The sequence below is a fragment of the Triturus cristatus genome, chromosome 5_2 (assembly GCF_964204655.1).
Source record: "Triturus cristatus chromosome 5_2, aTriCri1.1, whole genome shotgun sequence".
Lineage (NCBI taxonomy): Eukaryota > Metazoa > Chordata > Amphibia > Caudata > Salamandridae > Triturus > Triturus cristatus.
Window position 1 is genome coordinate 8,010,532 of NC_140588.1, and position 25,771 is coordinate 8,036,302.

At 43.2% G+C, this 25,771-nt stretch overlaps 1 protein-coding gene across 1 annotated transcript in view; it reads left to right on the forward strand.

The window, feature by feature from the left end:
• The window catches only part of DNAH5 (dynein axonemal heavy chain 5), a 5,853,083-nt gene that overhangs the window by 1,841,525 nt on the left and 3,985,787 nt on the right, over positions 1-25,771 (forward strand). The window contains exon 22 of the mRNA XM_085606747.1: positions 3,722-3,858. Within this exon, the coding sequence (XP_085462873.1) occupies positions 3,722-3,858 (137 nt within the window). The remainder of the gene's footprint in view (positions 1-3,721; positions 3,859-25,771) is intronic.

Sequence of the window (25,771 nt, forward strand, 5' to 3'; positions counted from 1 at the left end):
TGATAGGAACACCCCTTAATTTTTGCTTAACCGGCAGGGCGTTGTCTTTCAACACTATTTTATGAGAGAAATTCCTCAGTTTTCCCAACTTATCACAGAACACTTTGTCGTATTTTTTAACTAATCTGTTTTCCCTCTCCAGATTTTCCATGTCAATGTTAAGTGTGGCTACTTTACCCATTAGTGAATCGTCACACAGAGATACTGGATTTTCAGCACGTGGATTAAGAGTCACACCCAACTTCCACTGGTCACGCCATCCAAGGACATTCACCCCTTTTAAAGCAATATACAATTTGATAAATGAACTTCTTCCCCCAAAGTGCAGTGGAACCCTGAAAAAACCTTCCATTTCAATCTTTGATCCATCAAAACTTTCAGCATAAACATCAGATTGTTGTAATTCATTGCAATTACAAACATCTTGCAACCTTTCATTGTAATATTGTGCAGTTATGATAGTCCACGGCGAACCTGAGTCCACCATGAGATCTACATCCACTCCACAAATTTGAAACAGACATTTAGGAGAACTCATGGACTTTTCATTCTCTGTACCGTACTGTAATATAGACACCACATGCCCTCTGTTGGATTCCTGAACATCATTTACACTCGTAACTTTGTAATTGTCTGAGCTGCTGGAAGTTGAAATGCGTGCGTGATTACTATAACGTCTGTCTCTGCACACATTGCTGAAGTGTCCCTTTCTGCCACAAATTTTACATTCCCTAAATATCGCAGGACATCCTTGGAAAGAAGCAACATGAGCTCTGCTTCCACATCTATAACATGCAATGACATTAGTTGATGGTTCATATTTTTTACCAACACCAAACTTAGATTGAATTTTCCCTTGTTGTATATCAAGTTTAGGTTCATTTTTTTGCTTGACCACACAAATGTCCTCCTCAGTAGCTTGTTTGTTAACACTTGAACTAACCACCACCATCCATTTTTCTGAAAGCTCAGTAGATTTCGCTACAGCGATCGCTTCATCCAGATTGGGATTACCCATGACCCATAACTTCTCTTGAGTTTTTTTGTTCTTGACATGTACAATAATTTGATCGCGAATCATTTCATCCGTCATATTTCCAAAATTACAATGTAAACTCAACGACCTCAGGGACGTTAAAAAATCATCAAAAGACTCAGCATCCTTTTGTGACCTCGTATAAAATTTAAATCGGTTTACAGCAATATTAGATGTAGGTTTAAATCTTTTCTCCAATCTAGCTAGAGCTTCCACGTATGTATTCATATTGTCACCTTCCCCCAATTGTGGTACTATCTGGGGTAGCGCTCTAAAAATTTCTTGTCCTTCAGAACCCAAGCAGTGCAGCAAGATGCTCTTTTTCCTCTCAGCACCCATACGCTCCCCATCAATAGCTTTCATGTATGTAAAAAACTCCTCTTTCCATCTCGGCCAGGGAATAGGAGGATCACCTTTCTTTTGTAAAAATGTATCTGGTGCTTCAAATTGCATGTTGTCTTGTGTAAAATGGTGATATAGTATTAATACAATGAATCAACCGAAATGGCTTAGAAGCAAGCAGCGTTGAAGATCACATTTAATTACAAAAAAAAATATATAGAGTCACTCACACTTTGTTTTAGAAGAATATTGTATTATTAAATAACAAATACCAGTCGTAACTTGTGCCTGATGGCTTCCGATGAGATTGCTCCGTTGCGCGTTAGAAATTACAGACGCGTTCTCGTTGTCAAAGTATTTCCGTAAACAAGGTGATGGTTGCTATACCAACCACAAAATGGCCGCTGTGCGTTACTCGTAATTACGTTAGCATGATGATGTCAAACGATAATCGACAAAGCTCATCACCGTCATAGGAGGCATTCCGAGCAGTCGAAGGTTGGATTACGAGAGTTCTTTGCCAGGTGAGAGAATTTTAGACGAACATTTCAAATGATGCCCGAAATCATGTAAAGTTTGAACTCACCGCTACTGCTTATTGGTTGATCTCCACAAAGTCCAATTTTTGACACAGCGCACACCGCATCAATGCGACCAGTTCACCAACATTAAAAGATAGACGAGGCTCCGCTCATGTCCTTGAGCCGAAAATAATCTCCTCTTCGCAAAATCCTCTCGTGGGTTACACTCCGCTCCCGTGTTGCTATGTTGCTATGTTGCTAGAAGGCAGGAGTAATAGTCGTCGCCAATATTAAATCCAAAGATGCAAGAATTTCTCAAATATGAATCTTTATTTCAACACGGCTCCATGCATCCATACTAGTTGAAGGACAGGAACAACTGCCTTAACCAGATAGAATGATACAACAAGAAAGCTCTGAAAGAACTTAGAATCCCAAGCAAAGATATACAAGTCGCATGCACTTAAAGACATAAACACCAATATCAAAATGCAATTAACTTATAACATGGAATGTAACAGTACGGTGCTGGCAAAATTCAGAACAGCTATCCACTGGATGTCCCCTAAAGCATGGAGGAAGGACTAAACTGATAGGCTATAGCTGATGAACAGCATTTGAAGAACAATAGAAGGGATGGGAAACTGAGAGGGAATTTAGCTGATTGGGCTGAAATGTTAACAAAACTATTTGAAAACATGAGACTGCCTTGAATCCTGAATTAGACCACATGTATAAGAACGAATTACACGTAAGAATATATTGTACTGGAGTAAAGATGCCTAATTGGGAAATGGGTGGTTATGACAGATGACTATGAAATGGAAAGAGGATACTTGAAATGTACATGTATGCAGATGAATAGGGAGGGTGGGTGTTGGGTTTTGGTGTTTTGCTACCTATGAGTGGTGCCTTCCTATTTTTCTCATGTTTTCTAATGAATCAAAAGCAATAAAGTTTATTATAAAAAATAACCATGTAAGTAAATAGAGCGCTTAAAAGTTGAATAAATAATTAATTATAATGTATTTTTCCCTAACCTTAGCACAGACCAAACCTATTATTTAAATAAAGACAATGAGTAGGGTGTAATAAGCAAATCCCTTTATTACTGTTACTCCCAGCAGCAGTACAAACAAAATCAAGAGCATTGTGGAATGACTGCATCATATTATAACAGACGGTTCTTAGTAGTATACTCTTTATTGGTGCTACTGCTACACCTCTTGTGATGTTGTACGTTTATTTTCTCACTCACTTCCCACAACTATTTGCTTTTTTAGTGCCATTAAGGTATTGATTTTCCAGTTACTCTATAATGTACGATGTTGTGGACCTCAAGGGCAGTTTTTTTAAAGAGTGACTACTTTCTTAGGTATTTTATTTTGATCAAATTTATCTAAATTGTGAACAATATATTTCTCTTTGTAGTTTTCTTTCTTCTTCCTTCTCCCTCAGTGGCCTGAATTTTTCCTCTTTGTCGCCTTTATATTTTCTCAGTCTTTTCTTTAGTTTTCATTTTTGCTAGGGTGTAGGCAGATAGATGTGTGTGTTGCTTATATGTGTATCTTCTTGTCTGACTACCGTCTGAGTTTGACATGTGTTCAAAGTCATTTGAAACGTGTTTAATTCGATATCCCCAAACATCAAACACATGAAAGAAAAAAACCAACATAAAAACAGGACTATTCCTACTATGTTGGTATTGTTAAGCCAGTGGAGTGGTTGCATGTCCCTTGTACCCAGAATGAAAGAAAAACTTTAATAAACTTTACTTGATGGTTATGAACTGCTCACTAATATGCATAGTCTTGTGTTCCAGATAGCACTTCTGATGCTGTATCCATTAAACTGTCTGCTCCTGCGCCAAGCAAAAATTATTTCAAGAATGTTTCTGAAAACAAGGAGGTGGCTAAGCTCGCCTCTGTTCTCAGCACAGCCATAAACTCGACTAAAAAGGTAGGCATGGAAAGATTACACACATTGTTTTCTTGGTTATCTTTTGTAAACCAGTAAGTTCTTGGCAGTTAAGAGTACTATTAGAAATCACTTTTTGTTTTTTATTTAAGTATGTATGGGAATGTTATTAATATTGCCAGAGGGGTTTAAGAATGGCAGTAGGTGATAGTGCTTTTTAAGTTATAAAATTACACTTATTAGGACAGTTGTATATGTATTGTCAAATGTCTAATCTACATTGTAACTTATTTTGTGCTTTACCTCGAATGTTCAACTTTCTTACAATCTACTGATAGTGTAATTTAAAAATGAGGATTTTGAAGAACTTCACTTGATGCAATAAGTACTTTTTCCCATGTGGCAATTTAAAGTAATACAGTATTGATCTGTCAACTGGATCACATGGCAAGCAAAAACTGAATGCCCAGCATTAACAGCTGCCTGTAACCAGTGTGGGTAGAAATGTCAATTTTCTAAATGTTGCTGTATTCACAATAAATTGCAAAACATAATCAGATAACTAACAAGAGGGGTGTTGTTAAAGAGGTTGTGGAGGAGGTTGTTCTACAAGTAAAAGGTACATTAGAAAACAAAGGAGAAAAACATTTTACAAACTGATGTGAGGGTTCCTGATAATCTGGCAGACAAAATGTTGATGAATGATGTAAAGATGAATATATTGTTTGAGTCATGTTCTAGGCTCACAATCATATTTGAGTCTATCTTGGATAAGTACTACCAAGGTGTCTCTACACCATACAGGAAGTAAACCTGGTGGTTATGGCGGGCAAGAATTTAAAATGGAGGGGTATTTCATGAGCAGCATCGAGTATAGTGGACACCTTATTGCTGGAAAAGTCTATGTGGCTATAAGAGAAGACAATATTCTAGGTTAGCCTCAACAGAAAGAGTTAGGTATTTTTCTTGACCCCAGTGCATAGCCTCATATGGGTGCATGTTAGATTGTGGAGTTTGTGGCGATTTTGAAAGTCTTTTCCCTAAGAATTTTTGAGTGAATTAGGTTGTGTTACAAAGTACATTTACCGTATAAGTCTTAAACCAAATGACATACTTTGTGCATCAAAGGTTAGGAAGATCCCTTTAAGTGTGCAAGTTGATGACATCAAGGAATCGATTAAGTTAAAGAATGCTGGTGTCATTACCCCTGTTAAACCTATAGAATGGTTGGCACCAATTGTGGTGGCCAAAAACCCCACAGTATTTGTGTATCAACTTTAGAGGTTTGAATAAGGAAATTGTGGTATACAGGTATCGTCCACCCAAATTTCAAGGACAAGGTTTACTTTGGTAGGTGTAATATATTATACTACTCTAGATCTCACATCGGCCTACCATCAGGTTAGATTGCATCCTTCTTCACAGTCTCTGATTTCTTTTGTGACATCCATGGGGGCATTTACATTGCTGAGAATGCCATTTGGGCTGGCATTAGCAGCCTCTGTCTTTCAGAGGGATATGGCTTTTATTTTGGGTAGTCTAGGTCGGGTACGCTGTTTCCAGGATGATGTATTAATATTTGGTGAAACCTGGAAGGAACATAATAGAAGATTGTTTAGTGTTCAAAAAAGTTTTAAGGATGCAGGTTTCACTTTCAACATGAAAAATTCATTTTGGTAAGAGTGAGATATCGTATTTGGGTAATACTTTGACTAGTTGTGGGTTTAAACCAAAGTCTTGTTTAGTGGACTTGCTGTCTTAGTTCTCTAGGGAACAATGAAGAGGTGAGTTCATTCCTGCTTATGGTTAAATTATATAGTAAATTCATAGCCAATTTGTGGGAGAAAAAAACAAGTTACTTACCCATACACTGTGGTTCTCCAGTATTGATACCTTTTATAGATACACATGCTTGAATCTTCCCCATTGTCATGGTGGGAGTCCTATAGTAACAGTAAAATAGCAGTACTGAGCTTTAAACCTAAATCCTTTTGAAAATCACTAGCATTCAGTAACCAGTTAACCTCATTTTAAACAGCCAAACCTCGGCCAATCAGAGCATAGACACAGAGTATCCATCCCCTGCAGGGCTACCATACCTCAGATTTTGAGCACAAGTGCAATTAGGAGAATAATATAGTTATGGATTGTTGAACCTGAAAGGGGTGGACGGAGGGCCGCATGTGAATCTATAAAAGATATCAATACTGGAGAACCACAGTGTACAGGTAACTTACTTGTTTTGTCTCCAGTATTGCATCTTTTATAGATTCACATGCTTGAATCAGAATAGTAAGCAGTTTTTAAGTAACAAAGGAGGCTGGAAAAAAGGTGAACCATCCCACCATGTGACCCAAAACTGAGAATAATATTAAAAATCAGACAAAGTAAATGTAGAAAAGAAACAACCACCAAATAGTTGTATAGGAGAAAGGAATAGACCTTAACGAAAAATGGCCTACCTAATGCGAATAGTCATCGTAGGGTTGCTTGTCCAATTGCTATGTCTGCCTTCTGCCATGTATCCAGTCAATAATGCCTCGTGAAGGTATGGCTGTTTGCCCATGTCGCTGCCCTGCAGATGTCAGGTTAAGACACTCCGGCAAACAAGGCCGAGGATGCTGCCACCTTCTGTGTGGAATGAGCTGTTACTTTAGTCGTAAGCGGGTGTCTCGCTTTCTCATAGCTGAAGATTATAGTAGAGGAAACCCAGCGTGCAATAGATGCTCGTGTCAAGGCCTGCACCTTTCTAGGGGCAGAGAAGGCGATGAGTAGCTTGGTGGGTTTACGGAAAACCTTTGTTCTTTGCAAGTAAAATTATAAACAACGTTTAATGTCCAGAAAATGGAGGGCCCTCTTTGCAGGCAAAGATGGAGAGGTTAAAGAGGCTCATTGAGATGAAACGTGGAAGGCACCTTGGGAATGAAAGCAAGATTGGTGCGAAGTATCACTCAGTCCTGGTGAAACTGCAGGTAAGGTTCTGTTGCGGTGAAGGCTTAAATCTCACAAATGCATCTAGCAGACTTGGCCAAAAGAAAAGCCACCTTCCATGAAAGGTATTTTGATTCGCATTTGTGAATTGCTCAAAAAGAGGTCTCATAAGTTGTGACAAGACAATGTTCAGCTGCCAGAGAACTGGAGGAGGCCTTATCGGTGGTTAGGCCCTAAAGAGACCCTTCATCAACTCTTTCACCAGCCTGTTGGACCACAAGGACAAGTGGCCAGAACGTCGCCTATATCTGGAAATTGCTGCCATATGCACTCTAATTCATGAATGGGAAAGGCCAGCCATGGCGAGATACCAAAAAATACGGAAAAATATCCTCTGGAGGGAAAAAGAGACGGCGACAAGAGTGTTTGACACACCAGGAGCAGAAACACTTCCCTTTAGCGGAGATGCACTTGAGCGTGGAAAAAGTTTGATCTCTGTGAAGTTTGGATTGGCATTCGCCAGAAAGCGCTAACGCTCCAAATTCCATGTGGTGTGGCGCCCAGCTGAAAAATTAAGCCTGTGAATCTGCGGATGAACCTCCTGGCCTTGGTTCATGGAAAGTGGATTCTCAGTTGGATGGAAATGGATTGGCGAAGACTCTGATTGGTGATACAGCTTGGTGTGCCACTACTGCCTTGCCAATTCCAGGGCAATGAGAATAATGCAACAGGGCTCCTGCTTGAGGTCGGCAGAACTTTTGGAATTAGCAGAAATGGAGGGAGCAAATATTCCTTCTCAGGAAAAGTGAAAGGCATTCCCCAGAGAGCGTGGATGAGAAAATCTGCTGGCGTAAAACTAAAAATGTTGGCCACCACTAACACAGAAATATTTTCCGTAGTTGAGTCAGATTTAGCTCCCACTCGAGGCATAGCTTGGTGTCCCTGCTGAGGGAATCAGCCTATTTGTTTTGGATTCCTGGAACATGCTGTACTTTCATCGAAATGTTGTGGGCTATTACTCATCCCCATATCCGCTGCCCTATGGTTGACAGGGCATGAGACTTCGACCCACCTTGCTTCTGTAGGTAGAACATGGTGGTGGTGTTGTCTGTGCGGACGATCCCCTGATCCTTGGCAGAACAGATGGGAGGCCCAGAAATACTGCTTGGAGTTCTAACAGATTTATGTGACACAACTTTTCTTGGACTGACCGCTTCCCCTGGACCTGTAACTCCTGAAGGTGAGGTCCCCATCCTTCCATGGAAGTGTCCCATGTCATTACCATATCCGATTTTGCTGGGAGGAAGGACAGGCCTTGAGAGATATTGTTCCTGATCGCTTACCAGGACATTGCTAAAGTCATTTCTGGTATGGCTTAAACAATGTTGTCGAAGGAGTCTCGAGATTGAATCCACTGAGCTTTGAGTGGCTCCTGGAGAGATCTCATCCGTAAGCGGCAGTGTGGGATCAGCGGGATGCGGGATTACATCATTCCCAGCACTGATTTGTAAGTCTTTACAGAAATTCACTTTTTTGAGGAGAGGGACACCAGCTACCTGGAAGGAAGGCATTGGCTCCATCCGTTTCTGGATGACCACCTTTACAGTTATTTGATTGGGCTGTGGTTATGTTAGCCTACCCATAAAGTAGTTCCATTGCTCATTACTGATAGTGACATTGTTAACACAGACCCTGTGCCAAAGGCAGCACAAAAGAGTTTTGCATCATGTATCCTTGTGATCAATAAAATAAGCGAGGGCTTTACGATGTGAACTCTATGATGAATTGAATAGGGAGGGGATTTACATTATTTGACATGGAGAGAGCTTTCTACACTGATCTCTGGCTCAGGAGGGGTTGTAGTTGTCTAGGTTTCATTGGGTACACTTAGAAAAACACAATTATTTATTAGACATATTGGTCCATATAAAAATAAAAATGATTTTATTTTAATGATTAAGCCAGTAAAATAATTAAAACAATCATAATAAAATCAATTACATAGTCACAAACTGGTTACAATTACGAAAGAGCGAGTCAGGCAATAATCGAATAATATGTTCTCTGTCAAGTTTCAAGTTTTTATTTTATTTGTTTTGGTACTCTACTGAGGACCACAAATTTTATACGATAAAATTCAGTATCATATACTTTTAGAATTTCATATTAATACAAAGCTAAAAAAGGTTTTAAAAATGTATAAAAGTTATAACAAACTAGTTCGTTCGGAGGAAATTTGCATACTGTTGTCAGATCCTTTATGGTGGTGATACGGCAGTTAATGTATATAGGATACAGATGTTTTGTCCTAGCTGCCACTACTTTTGGGTTAGGGCATATGAATAAAAGATGTTCTACATCCTGCTCCCCTCCGTGGCAGAAGTTACATAATGAAGATCCGTTTGGGTGCCATCTTGATGTTGTGGTTAGCACTGGTAAAATGCCGAGCCTTAACAGGGTAATTGATCTCCTTGCTCCGTGCGAGAGATTGAAGTATATGTATTGTTGCACTTGCTTAGGTGCTATTGTTTCCGTGAAACTTTTATACAGAGTCAATTTCGCACAGTGTGAAAAATCAAGGTCATAACTGAGTCTGGGGGTGAAACATTTTTAAAAAAGTTTCAGTTGTGACGGAGTCCACGTGAGCAACAGGTTAGCATTGATCTCAGCTAGTTTAAATGCAGTGGACATGTTGCTGAAGAATACTTGTTTCGGAGCGTCACAGTCAAAGGTCTCGATTTTAAGTAGTGAACGGAGAGTTCCAGCCTTTGCGTGCAGCAGATTATATGCCCACCTGATGACGTTTGCGATAGCTCTTGAGTAGGAGCTCGTGATAGAGAATTCGAGGCGAAGAGCTTGCACCGGGGTGGAGTGTGATACCTTCAGCATTTTCCTCAGTATCTTCCCTTCTTTTTGGTCCAGGAATGACCACTGTTTTATTGGAATATATTCCAAAGCAAATGATAAAACTGGAGGTATCTTTGTACTATATACTTTGAGAAGGGATGAAAAATGTCTGTTGCCTGAAGCCGCGTATAGTCTTTGAAGGGCTCCGGCATGCACCTCGTATTTCCTAGTCAGGTTATTAACCTGTAAATTGTTTTTTAATGTCTTAGTGAAAATCCTGCCCAGGTATGTGTATTCCTCTGTCTCTTCTATTGTTCCAGCGCCGAGTCTCCAACAGAATTTGGTGCTTCTTTTTCTTCCTGAGAAGGAGACTATTTTTGTATTGGTGAGATTCGGAATTAAGAAGTTTTCCTGACTATATTTGTTCAGAGTGACTAGAAGTCTTTGCAGGCCAAAGGGCGTAAGATCTAACATTACGATATCGTCTGCATATAAGAGGGCGTGAATATTCTGGGCTGCGATCTTAGGAGGCAGACTTGGCGTTTGTTGCAGGTGCTGAGGCAAATCACTAAGATATAGTGAGAATAACAAGTGGGCTAGGAGACACCCCTGCTTAAGACCATTTGCTGTTGGAATTATGTTGGTCAGGCCCTTTTCACTCCCCATTTTCACTTGACACCACGTGTGCGAGTGCAGTGTGATTATAATTTGTAATAATTGTTCAGGGATTCTTAACTTCCTCAGTTTTTTCCAGAGTGATGGTCTGTCTACTCGGTCAAATGCGGTAGAAAAATCGATGAATGCTGCGTATACCGGTTGGGATTTTCCTGCAACATATTTGTCGAGGATTGTTTGTAGTATCGCAATGTTATCGATAACCGAATGGTTAGGCCTGAAGCCGGCCTGATATAAGGGAATTAGATCCTGAGAAAATGCCCAATTTTTAAGTTGGTCCAACACTTCGGCGGTGAAGATTTTCCCCGTAGCATCTAGTAATGCTATTTGGCGATAGTTGCCAGCCTGATGTCTTGACCCTTTTTTGAAGATCGGTATTATGATACTCCCTTTCCAGGATTTTGGCACTGATCCTGTTTTAAAGATGAAATTAAAAAGGGGAGAGAGCAACTTACTCCAACCCTTAGAATCTGCCTGTAGGACCTTGATTGGAATTTGGTCTGGGCCGGAGGCTCCTGTGGGTCTCGCCTTTCGGATATGCATTTCTATTGAGAACGGGGAGGCGGTTCCGATCAGAGCGTTGTTTCCTTCGCTGTTATTCCCGGTGTTTACCGCCTCTTCATTACTCGTGTTTGCTCTGTACAAAGCTGTCAGGTAGATTTCCCATTCTTGAGGTGGAACTGGAATGGGGTGCTGGGCCTTTTTTGTTCCGGTTTCCTTTGCGATTAATGACCAGTATGATCGTTGGTTGCGCTGTTTTGCCTCGATTTGTAGATCGACCCAATTTTTGTCCTGTGTTATTCTTTTTAAGCGACGCTTTTCTCGCTTGAGTTGATTTTTCAGTTTGTTCATTTCAGCCTGTCTTATGATTGAGCGGTCCACATATTGTGCTCTGATAAGTTTGTTTAGTCTTTTTGCAGTTGCAGAATTTGAGGTTTTATTTTTGTTTTTATTCGTTACTGATACAACTTGTTGCAATTTGTTTCGAAAAAATTGCTTTAAGTTCTCGATAATGGATTCAAAGTTTGTTATTACATCAGCGGAGAATTCTATAGTTAGAAGATGATTTATATCGATTAGAGTAGTTATTTTATCTAACATAGATGAATTCCAGTAGAGCCTCCTTTGGTTTGTTTTTGCCTCCACTGTGCTATGTTTATACATAATTTGACTAGGAGAGGAGGTGCTTATCTTCCATTGGGTATGTAATAGGAGGATTGCATGGTCACTCTCTTCAGTGAAGTAAATGCAGAGGTGTGAAGCGGACTCAAAAAACTCCATACTACTAATCATATAATCTAGGATTGAGAGGGTACTGTTTCCCCGTCTGGTATACGATGCTGGAATGTCACCTTCCACGTTCCCATTCAAAATAATTCCATTTAGTATTGGAAGTGACGCTAATAGCATTTTCCCCCTTTTATCAGCCCTGCTTCTAGTCGGGAATGTCGGCACCGGTATTTCTAGAGCTTCATCTTTATACCAGTTCGCCCAGTTGGAGATTTCGTTATTTGATATTTTTCCGTTGAGATCACCCATTATCAGGAATGGCGGGTAAGATTGAGCTTCGATTATTTGTTGGATGGTTTCAAAGGTTTCCTCAAGTTGGACATCGTTCTTTGGTCCGGGAGGGACGTATACGTTAAAGAGTAGTAAACCTTTTTGGGGGTCTGAGGAGTGAATCTCCAACCTGATTTTTAGACACTGGAATTGCTTAGAATTGCTGTCAACGATCTCTTGAGCCCATAGATACTCTTCCCTTAGTAGGATAGCTATCCCTCCCTTAGCGTGTCCCCGTTTAGCTTCCTGCGCAGGGGTGTCATAGACGAAGTATCCGTCCTGGTAAAAAGTTTTTATGGACCAAGTTTCCTGTAATGCCAGTATGTCCGGTCGATTTTTTGTGACTTCCGTCATTTTTTCTGTGGTTTTCCCTGCCATGTTCCAGGATTTTATTGAAAGGCCATTGCTAAATGGGTTGAGTCGGGTACTTCGCATTTTTCCTACCTTTAAGTGACTCTGAAATCCATGACCATGACTGGAACGTTTTTGCTGCTTCCTTTGCTTCTGCATCATGGCTCCAAACTTCTTTCTCCGTTCTTTACTGCGATCCTTAGCTTTTGGTCAGAATTTGGGTTTGTTTCTGAGTCTTCAATGTTGTAGGTAGTTTTGTATTGAATTTGAGGGTTTTCCCATAAGGGTCCTTTGGACAATTTTTTCGGGTGGTTAACTGTGATTTCCTGTGTAGGGACCAGATCATAGCCACATTTTTGTAAGGTCTCCTGTTCTCTTAGGATGATCCCTGGTAACACCGGTGACCGAAATGCTACCACCACTATTTTGGTATTTTCTTTGTCTGGGAATATTACTAAGTCGATCTCATTACTTGTTAAGGTTTGTAACGGAGTTATGCGTTGAAGAAGGTTAACTATTCTTCCTCGATTTAGTGGAATGCTGTCTGTAGGAAAAAGCTCTGTTATTTGTAAAAGTTTTGACGATGTTTCTTCCTCTAGGGGGGCTTTTTTGTCGTGATCAACTGGCCCTTTAAAGTGCTCCCTTGACCCTGTAGTTGTTAGATTGAGGTGAAATTCTTCAGCTCTTGGGTTTAAAGTGATATATTGTCGAGAAATTTTATTGTCTGTGTTTTCCGCCGCATTTCGGTGTGTTCCCTTTGTGGGAGTCGGTGTTTTTGTGCTTTCTTCATGCTCGTACTGGGATGCGGGGGAAGTTATTACTTTCTGAAATTTGAGTCTACGCGCTTTCTTCTTTTTGATTCTACGTTGCGGTTTTCCTCTTTTTTTCCTAGCTCCTTCTTGGTTCTTATATATAGTTGGTTCCTGGTGATTATTCTGAGTTCCCTTATTTGGTCTTCCTTTCGTTTGAGTACCTTTCGTTTGAGTACCGGTGTCGCTTTTTCCCTGGACTTGCAGCATGTTGGTGATATTATTATTATTACCTGTTGCCTCTTGAGAGTTTACTGGCTTTTCTTGTGTTTTTGTTGACTCGGTGTGATCTTTTTTTCTTTTTTCTTCTACTAGGAATTTTAGTATTCCTATTTGAACGTCAAGGGTTTGGTCTGAATTCTCCAGAATATGGCCTAAGAGTGAGAGGACTGATTCTAGAATTTCTTGCAAGATAAGGAGTGATTTGGACACAGGAGTGTTGTAATTAGTTAGGCTGGAGGATTTAAACATGTAAAGGTCTGGTGAGTATTCGAGTTCAACTACTCGATCCGGAGATTTTTGTAGTGTACTAGTAAGTATCTCCTCTGGCCTTATTTGCGGTTCGAGCTTCTTATCGTCCTCCTTGACAATTATTTCTGGGCATAAGTTGTTGCAATCAGTACTGCGTTGGATGTTTAATAGACTCGGAGGAATTAGACCAGATAAATCTGATTCCAGAGGGGATTCCTTTATAACAGAAGGGCTAGAATTTTGTTCTGGGTCAAATTCAGGGTTTGTTAGGTTTTGTTCACTTGATTGGTCGTGTAATACTCCCGATATGTCTTTACTGCCCTCCTTGAATTCGGGTTTAGTTCCTTTATTTTGCAGTTGACTTTCTGTTTGATCTTTGGTGGTAAGTGTGGAAAAATAATTAGTTATTGCGGGAGTCCTTGTTATCCGTCCACTTTTCACCGCTTTATTGGAGGACTTCCTGATTGCCTCCTCAGTTCCCATTCGTTTCATAAAAATGGTTCGCGACCTCAGTTTCTTAAAAGCCATATCCTTATCCTGAGGCGGTAGATTGTCCCGCCTTCCCGGGGGGGTAGTTATTTTGGGCTTCCCCACGTGTTACGAGGCGAAGTGCGGGCTGTGAGGAGGCGTCAAAATCCCTCTTGGCGCAAGACAAATTATTGGATGGACTCTCTTTCGAGGGCGCAGGGCGTTTTTTGGGGGGGCACTGGGGCGGGGAATGGTAGCGCTGACCGCTCAAATCACCACCACCCCCTTCCCTGAAACCCAGGCACCCCTCTCACCGACCCTCTGCCGGAGGCCTCCACTCAAGCTGACCGCCTCCTTCCTCTGAGTCCACCAGTTCCCGGGGCTCCTCACCGACGCCTCTAGCCACTCCGGTGCTGGGGCTCCGTTGGCGTCTCTGGTCCTCTGCTCACACTCTAGTCTGCCTCAGACTGTTCCCTGATCTCCTCTGCTCCGCTGGTCGACGGCAGGCCTTTAGCTGGTCAGGCCGTATTCGCCGCTGCGGCCGCCGCCATTCTGCGTTTCACTCTGTTGAGACCCGAGTGCTCGGTCTCGCCTTAGGGGCTATCAGCAAATTGGTGGTTATTTACTTCGCTTGGGCTGCCGGCTGCGCTTCAAATCGCGCTGCGGGTGTCCAGCGGGTGGCGGGCGGGCGGGGTTGCTTTCGGGCGCGGAATTGCCTACAAGCTTCCTGGTCTGCTCCGCTCCTACTCCGCTCCGCTCCTGCCTCGCTTTGCTCCGCCCTGGTCAGCTGACTTTCTTAGCAAGAACCTACTTAATAAGGACTCTTATGAGGCCAGTGGCTTTTGATGACATTTAATACCAGAAGCTGAGCACACACTGTGCACCCGACTCCTTCCACTTGGTGCTTTTAACGTGGGCTTTTTCACCTCTTACCCCCACCGGCGTTGCCTCGAGATACAGAAATTGACGCTCAGCGTCAAAGACTTCTAGCGCGTCCCTTCCAAAACATAGTATTAGAATTCCTGCCCATGTTTATCAGCTAGGAATCATGCAGCATACAATCCTGCTCTTTTATACTTCAGGACACACCGGGCATCAAATCACTCACTGGCGATGGCAGAGAGCCTCAAAAGTAGAAGCGTTGCTGAATCGCTACGCGCTAATTGCATGTTCTCTGTCCTTACCCCAACCTCTTTAAGTATAGGTTTTTAAAAATCCCTCCTATCTGCTACTACAAAAGCACATAAGAGCATAAAATGAGATAAATAATGCAGAAGACGGGATTGGCACTAGCAAGAAAGTATTTTGGTTATTGTGCATTTTATTATACACCCCTAGTCTTAGTCGTTGCAAGTGATGACGTAACATGGGATTGGCAAAAGAAAAGCGGTAGACAGCCTGTCCAACCTCCCATTTCAAACTAAAAAAGTGAGTTAAAATGTTTTTAGTGGTTATGAACTGTCCATTCTCATGCGATATTTGTATCTTATTTAGTCGTTTCAATGCCTTTTTGTTTGTGACTATAGGGTGGTCAGTAAGTAAGTCCTGCAGCATATTATGTCAATCATAATGTTTAAAGAAACAATCTCGCCTCTCATTTTCTGGGGCTAACCACTCTGGCCTTTGCCCAAGTCCAGCAGACATTGTTTTACCAAGCCGACATTCCTCTCATTAGATAAAGAGGTAAGGAAATGTAAGCAAGCCACCTCTTAAAATGGAACGAACACGCCCTGTTGAGAGTGTATAGTCTCTAGGCACACATATGATGGTAGGACCAGGGCTCACATGTTTTTTAATCAGTTGCTTCTACCCAAAAGTATACCAGCCGAACCATAGTTAAGAATACGTTCAATTTTCACAAAGTATAGTTTTAGAAACGGTTCAATTATTTGCCCCCCAAGATGGAGATTACATTTGAGCAATGCCATAAACGATAGATTCACCCATTTTGGAGTGTACTTAATATCCTTGTGTACATTTGTTATTTCATGATTAGTATTTGGTTGTTTGTGAATTAAAGCACTTTTTCTTAGTAAAAATAAAAAATACTGCCTGGACGTTGATTTATCAAGTGTCATTGTGTGTTTTGCAGAATTCGGAGTTACTAAGTAATTTGTGCTCAGTTTGGGTCCAATAGTGAGGTGGCTTCATGGTTGGAGAGGCTTGATTTGTATTGTGTCCATTTGTAATATAATGTTTGGCATTTAATTATGTGTGACTTTATGCACTTTTCCTTTTTAAAACTAAAACACTGGCTGAACGTTGCTCAATAAGTTTTATTGTGTGCTTTGTGGAGTTTTGTGTTCCCAAACCATACCACTTCCCTGAGTAAGCTGTGAATTGCACTGTCTCACTACCTTATGGTGAAAAAAAAGCAAAACTTCCTTAATACCAACAGCACACTCCTCTCAGACTAGCAGTCACACTCCACTAGTAATCTCACTCTCCTCAGTGACCAGAAGGCACACACTACCGCTCACACTCGCATCCTTCACAGAGCAGCAGTCTGATACTAGTGGCTGCACTCTAAAAACCTTCTCACACTATTGGAAACACTCCCTGACGCCTGACAGTTTAGCAATCATACTTTGTAGAACACAGTCCTAAACCCTCGCGATGTAGTAGTCTCATATAATCAACTACACTGTTCACTAGCAGTCACACACTACCAACAGCACTCTCACACCCCTTAGTGACTAGCAATAAAGCTAATAGGCCTGGTTGCTAATCGAAAGTGTATCTTAATTGATTGCAAGTTTGTATATGAATTGAAATATGAGTCAAAGGATGCTTCTTTGCCGCCCAGTCCCAGTGATAGGATTTTGTGCCAAACTACTAAGCACTTTATATTATTTTGCCCACTATATACAGTCTATAGATCACGATTTTTATGGCCGATTGTTAAAGGGAGATCTTTTAACTCGCATCGTGAGGGTTTGACATTCTTGCAGTGCCTTGAATTCTTTATTGTGCGATTATTTAAAATCATTACAATAAAATCAATAGTTCATTCGTGCACATCAGCAACACAGTGGAATTTACAGAGCCCATGAAAACCTGAGCTGGGGGGTTGAAAATATTCAAATTCCTAGATGTATAATTAAAAGCGATCAATATACCTATCAAAAATACATTAATCTAAAGCATTAAAGTGCAAAAATGCGACTAAAGTGTAATTGTTGCCTCTTGATGGGTTGTGGGCATACCCTAAGGCCATCGATAATATGGCTTGATGACGCCCCAGTTAAAATACCATTGCTAAAATGTAATTCAGGAGCTAGTCCTCAAACTAAAACAAAAGTCTTCTAGAGGTGTACCCTCGTGGGATTTCGATGGGGTCAGGATCTGTTGTTGAGAGCCAAAACAAAGAACATGGGGGGTACTTTTTATCATGGTTAGCCCTTCATTGATGCTGGAGTTAAACCGGAAGAAAATCACTGAGCTCCTTCAAAAAGTTGGACAGTTCAGTGTTGGTATGGAAGAAGGGACTGGACTTTTGCATGGGTTTGGAACTCCCCATTTTCACTGTAAGAGGGTGCCCGCAGAAACATTTCAAAGTTTGGAAACGTTGGGCGGATTACCGAGGCTTGCTGTTGGAGCCGGTCACTGCAGCAGGGCCCCTCAGCCCAGTTTAACTCTACCCTGCTGGTGCAAGCAGTAGTTTCTTGTGTTTTCATATACTGTAGCGAGTGGTTGTGGTGCAAAATTCATTGCTGGACTGTTTTTGGGTAGATGCTAGTGCGACAGGGAGGAGAGGGGTTTGTTGGGTGGGGGGGTTCTACTTTGGTTTCTTTCATCTGTATTGCTCTCCACTTCTCCTTGATCTCATTACAGAAAAGTCAAAGTCATGATTTTTTGTGTGTTTATTGTGCAGACATCTCTGGGTTACAGAGCCCTGCATCATATGTGTCATTTGACGAATAAAATTTGTCCCACAAAAAAAAAAAGTTGGACAGTCTATTAAGGTGTGCTATCAGTTACCCCTGCTGGCAGTGCTTGAACTGCACTAATGAACTTCAGTAATCGAGCCACCAGCTGTGACACTCACCTTTAAGGCATGATTCGACCGCTACACAACAGGCACGCCATACGGGATGCAGCCAAAAAATCCTGAGATGGAGCAGCTTTATACAGAGGATATGAGTTAGTGATTTTTCCTGATTTGCGTAAAATCGGCAGCATCTATCCTGCTTTTCCTGGATCTTGTGGCAATTCCAGTATGATTTAAACAGAATTAAACCCAGTTGCAGTCTCAGTAGCTCCAGTTTTAGTGCTAGATTAAGAGGCAGGGAGAGGTAAATCAGCAGCGCTCCTGGATCAAATAAGGCGAACGGACAGTAGCCATGGGCCAGGTTCTTGATTGTCCGAATGTCCTGATCGCTGGCTTTTGCTAGCTTAGTTATTAGTCTGGAGGCTGTTGGTATTGGAAAGCCTCTACACCACATCTCTCACTTCTCTAGTGAATGCAGTGCGAAGCTAATATACTTATGCCAATTGGTCCAGGGATTCTTTATCTTTTCCCAGATTATCCTTTTTTGCATGTTTTCTTTAGCTTGTTTAGCTTTCATGCAATATATTCGAAATTTGGCTTTAAGTGCCCAGTACTGTGAGATAAAGCAAAACTTCTCTCTTATTTGAGCGTGCGCTGTGCAATTCAGGAGGGAAAAAAATCTCCGAAAGCACATTAATTGGGCCTTATTGAGATAGTTTGGAAGGTGACTGCGCCATGTCTTACAGTTGGAATAATTTACTGCCTATCACCCTTAGCAGCAGTGAAGTAATCTAAATAGTAATCCCAAGGGCCACACTTACCAGTGGCCCGCAATATCAAGTCAATAATAAGCAGTTGGCAACGTAGAAGGTTCAAGCGTTTATTGGCCACAACAGAACTCTACATAGAGGAGCCTCATCGAACCTCACCCATCAGGTGCGCCGAGGAAGACTGCTGGCTCCTTGACAGAACCACACTTATATACATTACAGATTCAGCATACAAAGCATTGCAAGTGGAAAAGTACCAGTTAGCCCTAGAGCTCCTGGATGAGCTCATACCGTCTGCACACATAAGGTTACTATCTCTTCAGAGAAGGTCGGCAGGGTGACTCCCTTTCGTCTCGGGTGTAGAGGAATGTCTCTTGATACTCCCTACTGCAGATGTGACCTTGGGCCTCAGTCGTAAATACAATTCACCCTGTCTTTAGGCTGGTACAAGCTAAATTACACAGATGGTGTTCAAAGAGAACCACGTGACCTAAGCATAGCTAGTCATAATCCAATATGGCCGAAATGTGGCTTTCCGGCCCTTTCTATCATGCAGGACACTTTAAGGAATAGGCCATCTTAGGAAGCAGTTCTAGTCTATATAGTGGGAGACACAACTCAAGATACGTTATGCTAACTTTACATACTGGCTCGAATCCCACAGAACGGCCCTTTTTAGCATAATGTAGCTATCCAACAAACTAATCTTCGAAAATTCCCTCGTCTATTTGCATTATGTCGTGTATCTCTTTCTGAACTAATTGAGCGTTTACCTTACCAGGGTTTGCTTTAGGAGTAGGTAAGGCAAGGCGGACTTGGGTGGCACAATACGAACAGCAAGCGGGCCCACATTGGATGCAGACACAACAAGTGAAAAGGAAACCTCCTATTCCTAAAAGGACCATGAAGATTTTCCAACCCCAGGTGGTAAGGAGATCCCAGAACCAGCCTGTAATGGACCAGGTTCCGGTCTCCGTATGAATCTCGGATGCCAATCGGTGTAACTTCTGTATGGCCAAATGGACTGAGGGGGCGGAATCAGGTATATATACACAGCAGGAGCTGCCAATCACTCTACATGCTCCTCCGCGATCAGCTAGGATAACGTCTAAAACAAGGCGGTTCTGAAGCGTCACAAGTCTAGTCGCTTGAAGCTCAACTGTGATATTGGTCAGTATCCCAGCGGTGGTGTTTACCACTCCCTCCACTAACCTGGACAGTCTTCTAATTTCTTTACTGGTCAGAATGGGTCACCACATAGGCAGAACTCCCTTTATAATATCGACAAAATGTTGGGCAGGGGTATCAGTCTGGTCAGTGGCATCTCCATCAGTGTTTACTGAGTCTAAGCTTCGTCGATTCAGCGAGTGGGATCTGTGATAATCAGAAGGTGCTATATAAACAGGAGGGTATAAGAAGGATAAGTAGCATTTACCTGACCATCCTCTGGGAAGCCAAGTGTAAGCATTTTCTCCACACACAAAATATACATTCGGGGGAGTGAGTATAGGGGGGCTGCTAAAGGTTTGCAATCTATAAGTATAGTTGCACTTACTATAACCAACAAATAAATGGCCAGTACCATGTATGCAAAAGGAGGATGAGCTATTCAACACGGGGACCGGGATGATTCTTTCATTTGACACATTTCGTTCCTGGAAATATCTAAAATACTCGGTAAAGTTGAAGGACACAAAATCTGATACTTCATCCCTTAACCCCTTACCCGCTCATGACGGAACCACTCCGTCATGAGCCACGGTTGCCGTGTGCTCATGACGGAGTGGTTCCGTCATGCCGCGACCGTTGGCGGCCGCTCCGCCCACGCGGCGCTGTTTCCCCGCCTGTGCGGGGGAGACAATGCAACTGGGCGGAGTCATGACGGAACCACTCCGTCATGAGCACAGCTCAACCGTGGCTCATGACGGAGTGGTTCCGTCATGAGCACAGCGCCACCGCGCTTCCCCCCCACACCCCCCAGCGCTGCGGCGGAATTCCCGTCGCAGCGAAGGGGTTAACCAGGTGTCGTTCTCATGTTCCGTATACACATTCATACAAGCGGTAGGATCCAGAGTACCATCCGTACCCTCGGCGTTGGGAGTGAATCCCTGATGGTTTTCTATATAGGCCAGGATCAGATCATAATCTTTTTCTGAAAATCGGTGCCCATCAACAGCATAATGTTCATACATCATTGACAATAATCTAAACCAGGCTTCACAACTGCCTAAATATGACAACGGCATTGAAATGAACAGATCATGCTTGTGCATTACTGAAGGGAGGAGCCCACACACCCAGCAGTTTGTGGTATTCGTTGAACTGTGGGTTTGATGTAACATTTCAATGAAAGCATTATTCACATAGGTCTGGCGGTGCCTTTCTTTATGCGGGGCAAAAGTCTGAAAATGGTGCTCCTCGGGGATGGGGGTGGTAGCTATCAGGGTATGCACAGGATAGCGGAATTCTAGATAAATGAACATTCCTAAGCATAACATTAATGAAACAGCTATTATGACAATAAAAACAATCTTGGCACGCAAGCTCTAAGTAGAAAACATTGGCAAATGTGGATACAAAGGGCGGGGTACTATGGGACGCTCCTCTTCGGGGACAAAACAAGCAAAAGGGTACATTCTCACTAAAAGTCCAGATATAAGCTCGGGGAAATAGAAAATCTATAAGCAGTCCAACCTGCCGGAGGGTGTTTCTTTCCTGTGTCCGTTATAGAGCCTCACAGGCAGACTCCTATTGTTCCATGTAATCTCAAAAGAAAAATGAACACAAAACTTCTCACTCGGAGTTGTACTTGACGCAACTCTTGTAGAAAGGAAAACTCCACCTGGGCCCCCACTAATCAACCAATGTCTCTATCTTCTTTCTGAACAGAGCAATATCAAAAGTTCCAGGTTCTCAACGGGTTCAGTCCAGTGTTTTTTACTTATTCCCAGAGACCAGAGACTACTGAGATCTCTCACTTACATTCTCTAGCCTGAGCCTGGGATCTTTGCTTTCGGCCGGGGCCGCAGGTTATAGCGAACATGACCTGGTGTTTCAGGATTAATGAAAAGAACAGGCACAGTGGGGTCAGGTAAAGGATTGAGTGTGTGACTTTCCCTGTCACCCGTTCCAACCCCAGGTGCCTGATTACCTTTTGCAGATGTCGCCGAACTTACGACACCCTCCACTCGCCCATCCGTTTCTCCTTGGGCTTCCGGGGAAGGTGACTCTTCGGTCGGTTTATCGCTTTCGGGTCTCAACACCTCGCTCTGGTCCCGTTGGTCATCCGGCAAAGGAAGCGGGACCTTCTTTAGGTGGGACACATGGATCCAATGCCGCTTCCCTTCGACCTTCACAGCCGTCCTCGTGGCCAGAAGCACCTGGAATGGCTTGGTCCAGCGTGGGTCTAGACTCGATTTCCGTTGGTAGTTCCGAACCAGGACCCACTGTCCAGGCTCCACGCCGTGTCCGGGACCCTCCGGCAGAGGCTGCAGCACCGCTGATATCTGTTGGTGAATGGAACGAAGATCTTTAGTTAGTGCATAAAGGTAGTCTGCCAACATAGGGTACTCGATGTCTCTAAGGGATTTTGGTCGCGGCACGCCCCATACATTAGCGGGCCTATCAAATATCACCTCATACGGCGATATTCCACTGCGGGAGTGGGGAGTGGTTCTTACAGACAGTAAAGCCAGGGGTAAGAGATCAGGCCATTTTAGACCGGTGGTGTCCTGCAGCTTAGCCAATTTCAATTTCAGGATCCCATTATATTTTTCCACCAATCCAGCTGGTTGGGGATGGCGAGCCGCATGAAACTTCTGCTGTATTGCCAGACCCTTGCAAACATGTTCAACAAGGTCAGCATTGAAATGTTTTCCATTGTCACTCCAAATCACCCGGGGTACCCCATAGCGAGGAAAGAACTCTTTTACTAGGGCCTTCGCGGTGGCTAGGGCAGTATTTTCCTTGGTAGGGTACGCCTCCACCCACTTGCTAAACGTACAAACCACCACCAAAACGTATTTAAGGTTGTTAACCCGTTCAAACTGAATGAAGTCCATTTGTAGCACCTCAAAAGGTAGGGTGGGTGGCGCAAAGCTACCGGTCAAAACAGGGATGCTACCCCCTGGGTTATGTTGTAGACAAATCATGCAATTCTGAACTAGTTGCTTCGCAGTCCTGTGGATGTTGGTATTATACCATACAGGATCCAGTATTGCGCAAATACCTTGAATCCCCACATGTGCGGGACCGTGTGCCATGGACACGACCGCATTCACAAATGCATTTGGCAGCAGCCATCTACACCTTTCTGATAGATCAATCCAGCATCCATTGTCATCGAGCTTTCCTATCTGCTCTTGCCAATATTTTAGTTCTTCAGGGGTTGCTTCTAATTGCAATTCTCTTACGCTGTCTATAGTGTTACTGAATGCCTCTGCTTCTATCATCCCTTTACGTGAACTCGTTACGAACATGGAGGTGGTATTGGATTGGGCAGTCTCTTTAGCAATTCTATCCGCAAAGGAATTACCCTTGCCTACATCATCAACTATTGCTTTATGAGCACTGCATTTGACAACAGCTATGGCTTGGGGCAGGGTCAGGGCGGCTAACAACCTCAAAACCAACTGACCATTCTGTATCTTCTGACCATGGGATGTAAGGAAACCTCTCTCCGCCCACAATCTCCCAAAGCTATGTGCTACGCCGAAAGCATACTGGCTATCGGTGTAGACATTTATCCTCAACCCTTGACCCAACTCACAAGCCCTTAGTAGTGCGACTAACTCAGCAGCCTGGGCCTATCGATAAGGTACCTTGGCCGTCTCGACTACTGTTTGCAATGTGGTGATCGCATAAGCAGCGGTTGTAGTGCCATTGGGTAACCGAAAACATGAGCCATCAACATACAATTCCCCTTGAGGGTTAGATAAGGGAATATCTGTCAAATCTATCCGCCCCTTAGTTTCTTCTTCTGTCCGAAATATGCAATCATGTATATCTTGACTGTGATCCTCCGGAGGGAGGGGTAGTAACGTAGCAGGGTTCAAGGTGACACATCGTTTGCTAGTGATGTGTGGTGCAAACAGGGTCAATTCGTACCCCGCAAGACGCGCACTAGTTAAGTGCTGAGTCTGTGTCCTGTTCAACAATACGTCCACAGCGTGGGGCACCATCACTGTCAGGTCCGTATTCAGGACGAGCCCTTCCGATTGTCGGATCGCCACTGCAACCGCAGCCGTGGCTCTCAGACAACTGGGAAGTGCCCTGGCGACATTATCCAATACCGCCGAAAAGTATGCACAAGGTCTTTGCTTACCACCAAATCCTTGTGTTAACACTGAAAGCGAGCAACCGTCCACCTCATGCACGTAGAGTACAAAAGGCTTCCGGTAATCAGGGGTGTCAAGCACAGGAGCAGAGCAAAGAGCAGATTTGAGAGAAACAAAAGCATTCTGACATTCAGCCGTCCAAGGTAAAGGCTCATGCACATCTTTGTTTGTTAGATGCAGAAAAGGTTTAGTCAGTAAGGAATAGTTAGGAATCCATTGGCGACAGTAAGAAGTTATGCCAAGCAAAGCGCGGACATCACGTTGCGTGCAAGGAACAGGCATGTTAGATATGGTTAGAATACGATCAGGGGTTAGCCGTCGTCCCTCCGTCGACAGGAGATGACCGAGATAGGTCACCTCCGGTCGACAATATTGAAATTTTGACAATGAAACTTTATTACCGTGGGCTGCCAAGTGCTGTAACAACGCAGTCGTCGCCATGCGGCAACCATGCTCCGTATCAGAGGCCACAAGAAGATCGTCCACATACTGCACTAAAACGTTACCGGGTGGCAAGGTTAATGTGTCCAACAACGTTTTAAGCGCTTGGCTGTAAATACTAGGACTCTCTGTATAGCCCTGGGGGGTGCGACAAAATCTGAAGCTGCGACCACCTAGGGAGAAGCCGAAAAGATAACGGCTATCTTGATGTATGGGAATACTGAAAAAGGCGTTTTTCAAATCAATGACAGAGAAAAATCTAGCCGTCGGGGGAATCCTTGTCAAAATAGTAGTGATGTCTGGCACTACGGGATATTGGGGTACGACAATCTTGTTTATCTCCCGCAGGTCAATCACGAAGCGATAAGTATCAGCATAATCAGGACTCTGATCTACCGGGGCCCGTTTAAGGATAGGAAGAATAGGGCTGTTGCATGTGTGTTCCACCACCCCTGTGCGGATCAAATCGTGAACAATGGATAGTAATGCCCACTCCCCAGCGGGGGCAATCTTATACTGCGGAACTCTGGGTAATCGAGCATTTTGTTTCAGAGTGATCGAAATGGGTGGTATGCTCAACAACCCTACATCGGTGTCTCCAGTAGCCCAGAGACTCTGTGGAATCTTTGCAAGCTCAGGGGGCAGAGGGTCCGTTTTAGAGAAACATTGTGCAGAGGGAGGGAAGGGTTTCCTAATAGTCAAATAAACACCGTCTGGAGAGCAATAGATGCGGGCATACAGCCTCTTCAGTATATCCATTCCCAATAGATTCTCACCACATTGTGAAGTCAGAAGGAAAGGTGAGTTAATTGAAATCGGCCCCAAGTTAAGAGAAAGAGGTTGGGAGATGGGGCTTACCACTGGAGTTCCGGAGAAACCTCCAGACACGTTATTCTGGCCAGACAGAGCAGCCCCAGGGACAAGAGCATGTGAAACGGAACTATTCATCGCCCCCGTGTCAACTAAAAACGTACCCGATGTATCCATTAAACGAGCATGTACGTAAGGTCCGTTTTGATCGATCGGAATTGACACGCGTCCCCCACTCTGTCCTCGGCTCTCCTATGCCTCATAGTAGCCTGCCGAGTCGTTACTTACACAACCTTCATTATAATACTGCTTTTCTTGACCATGGTCGAAATAATTCTGGCTATTCTCACCTTGCCCAACTCCTTCCTGTCTTGTATATCCACCTCGACGACCACTGGCCCGGCCTCTTCCTTGACCCCTTGGAACGCCGGTCTGTGCCTGCAGCAATGGACACTGAGCTCGCCAGTGCCCCTCCTGCTTACAGAATGCACACTG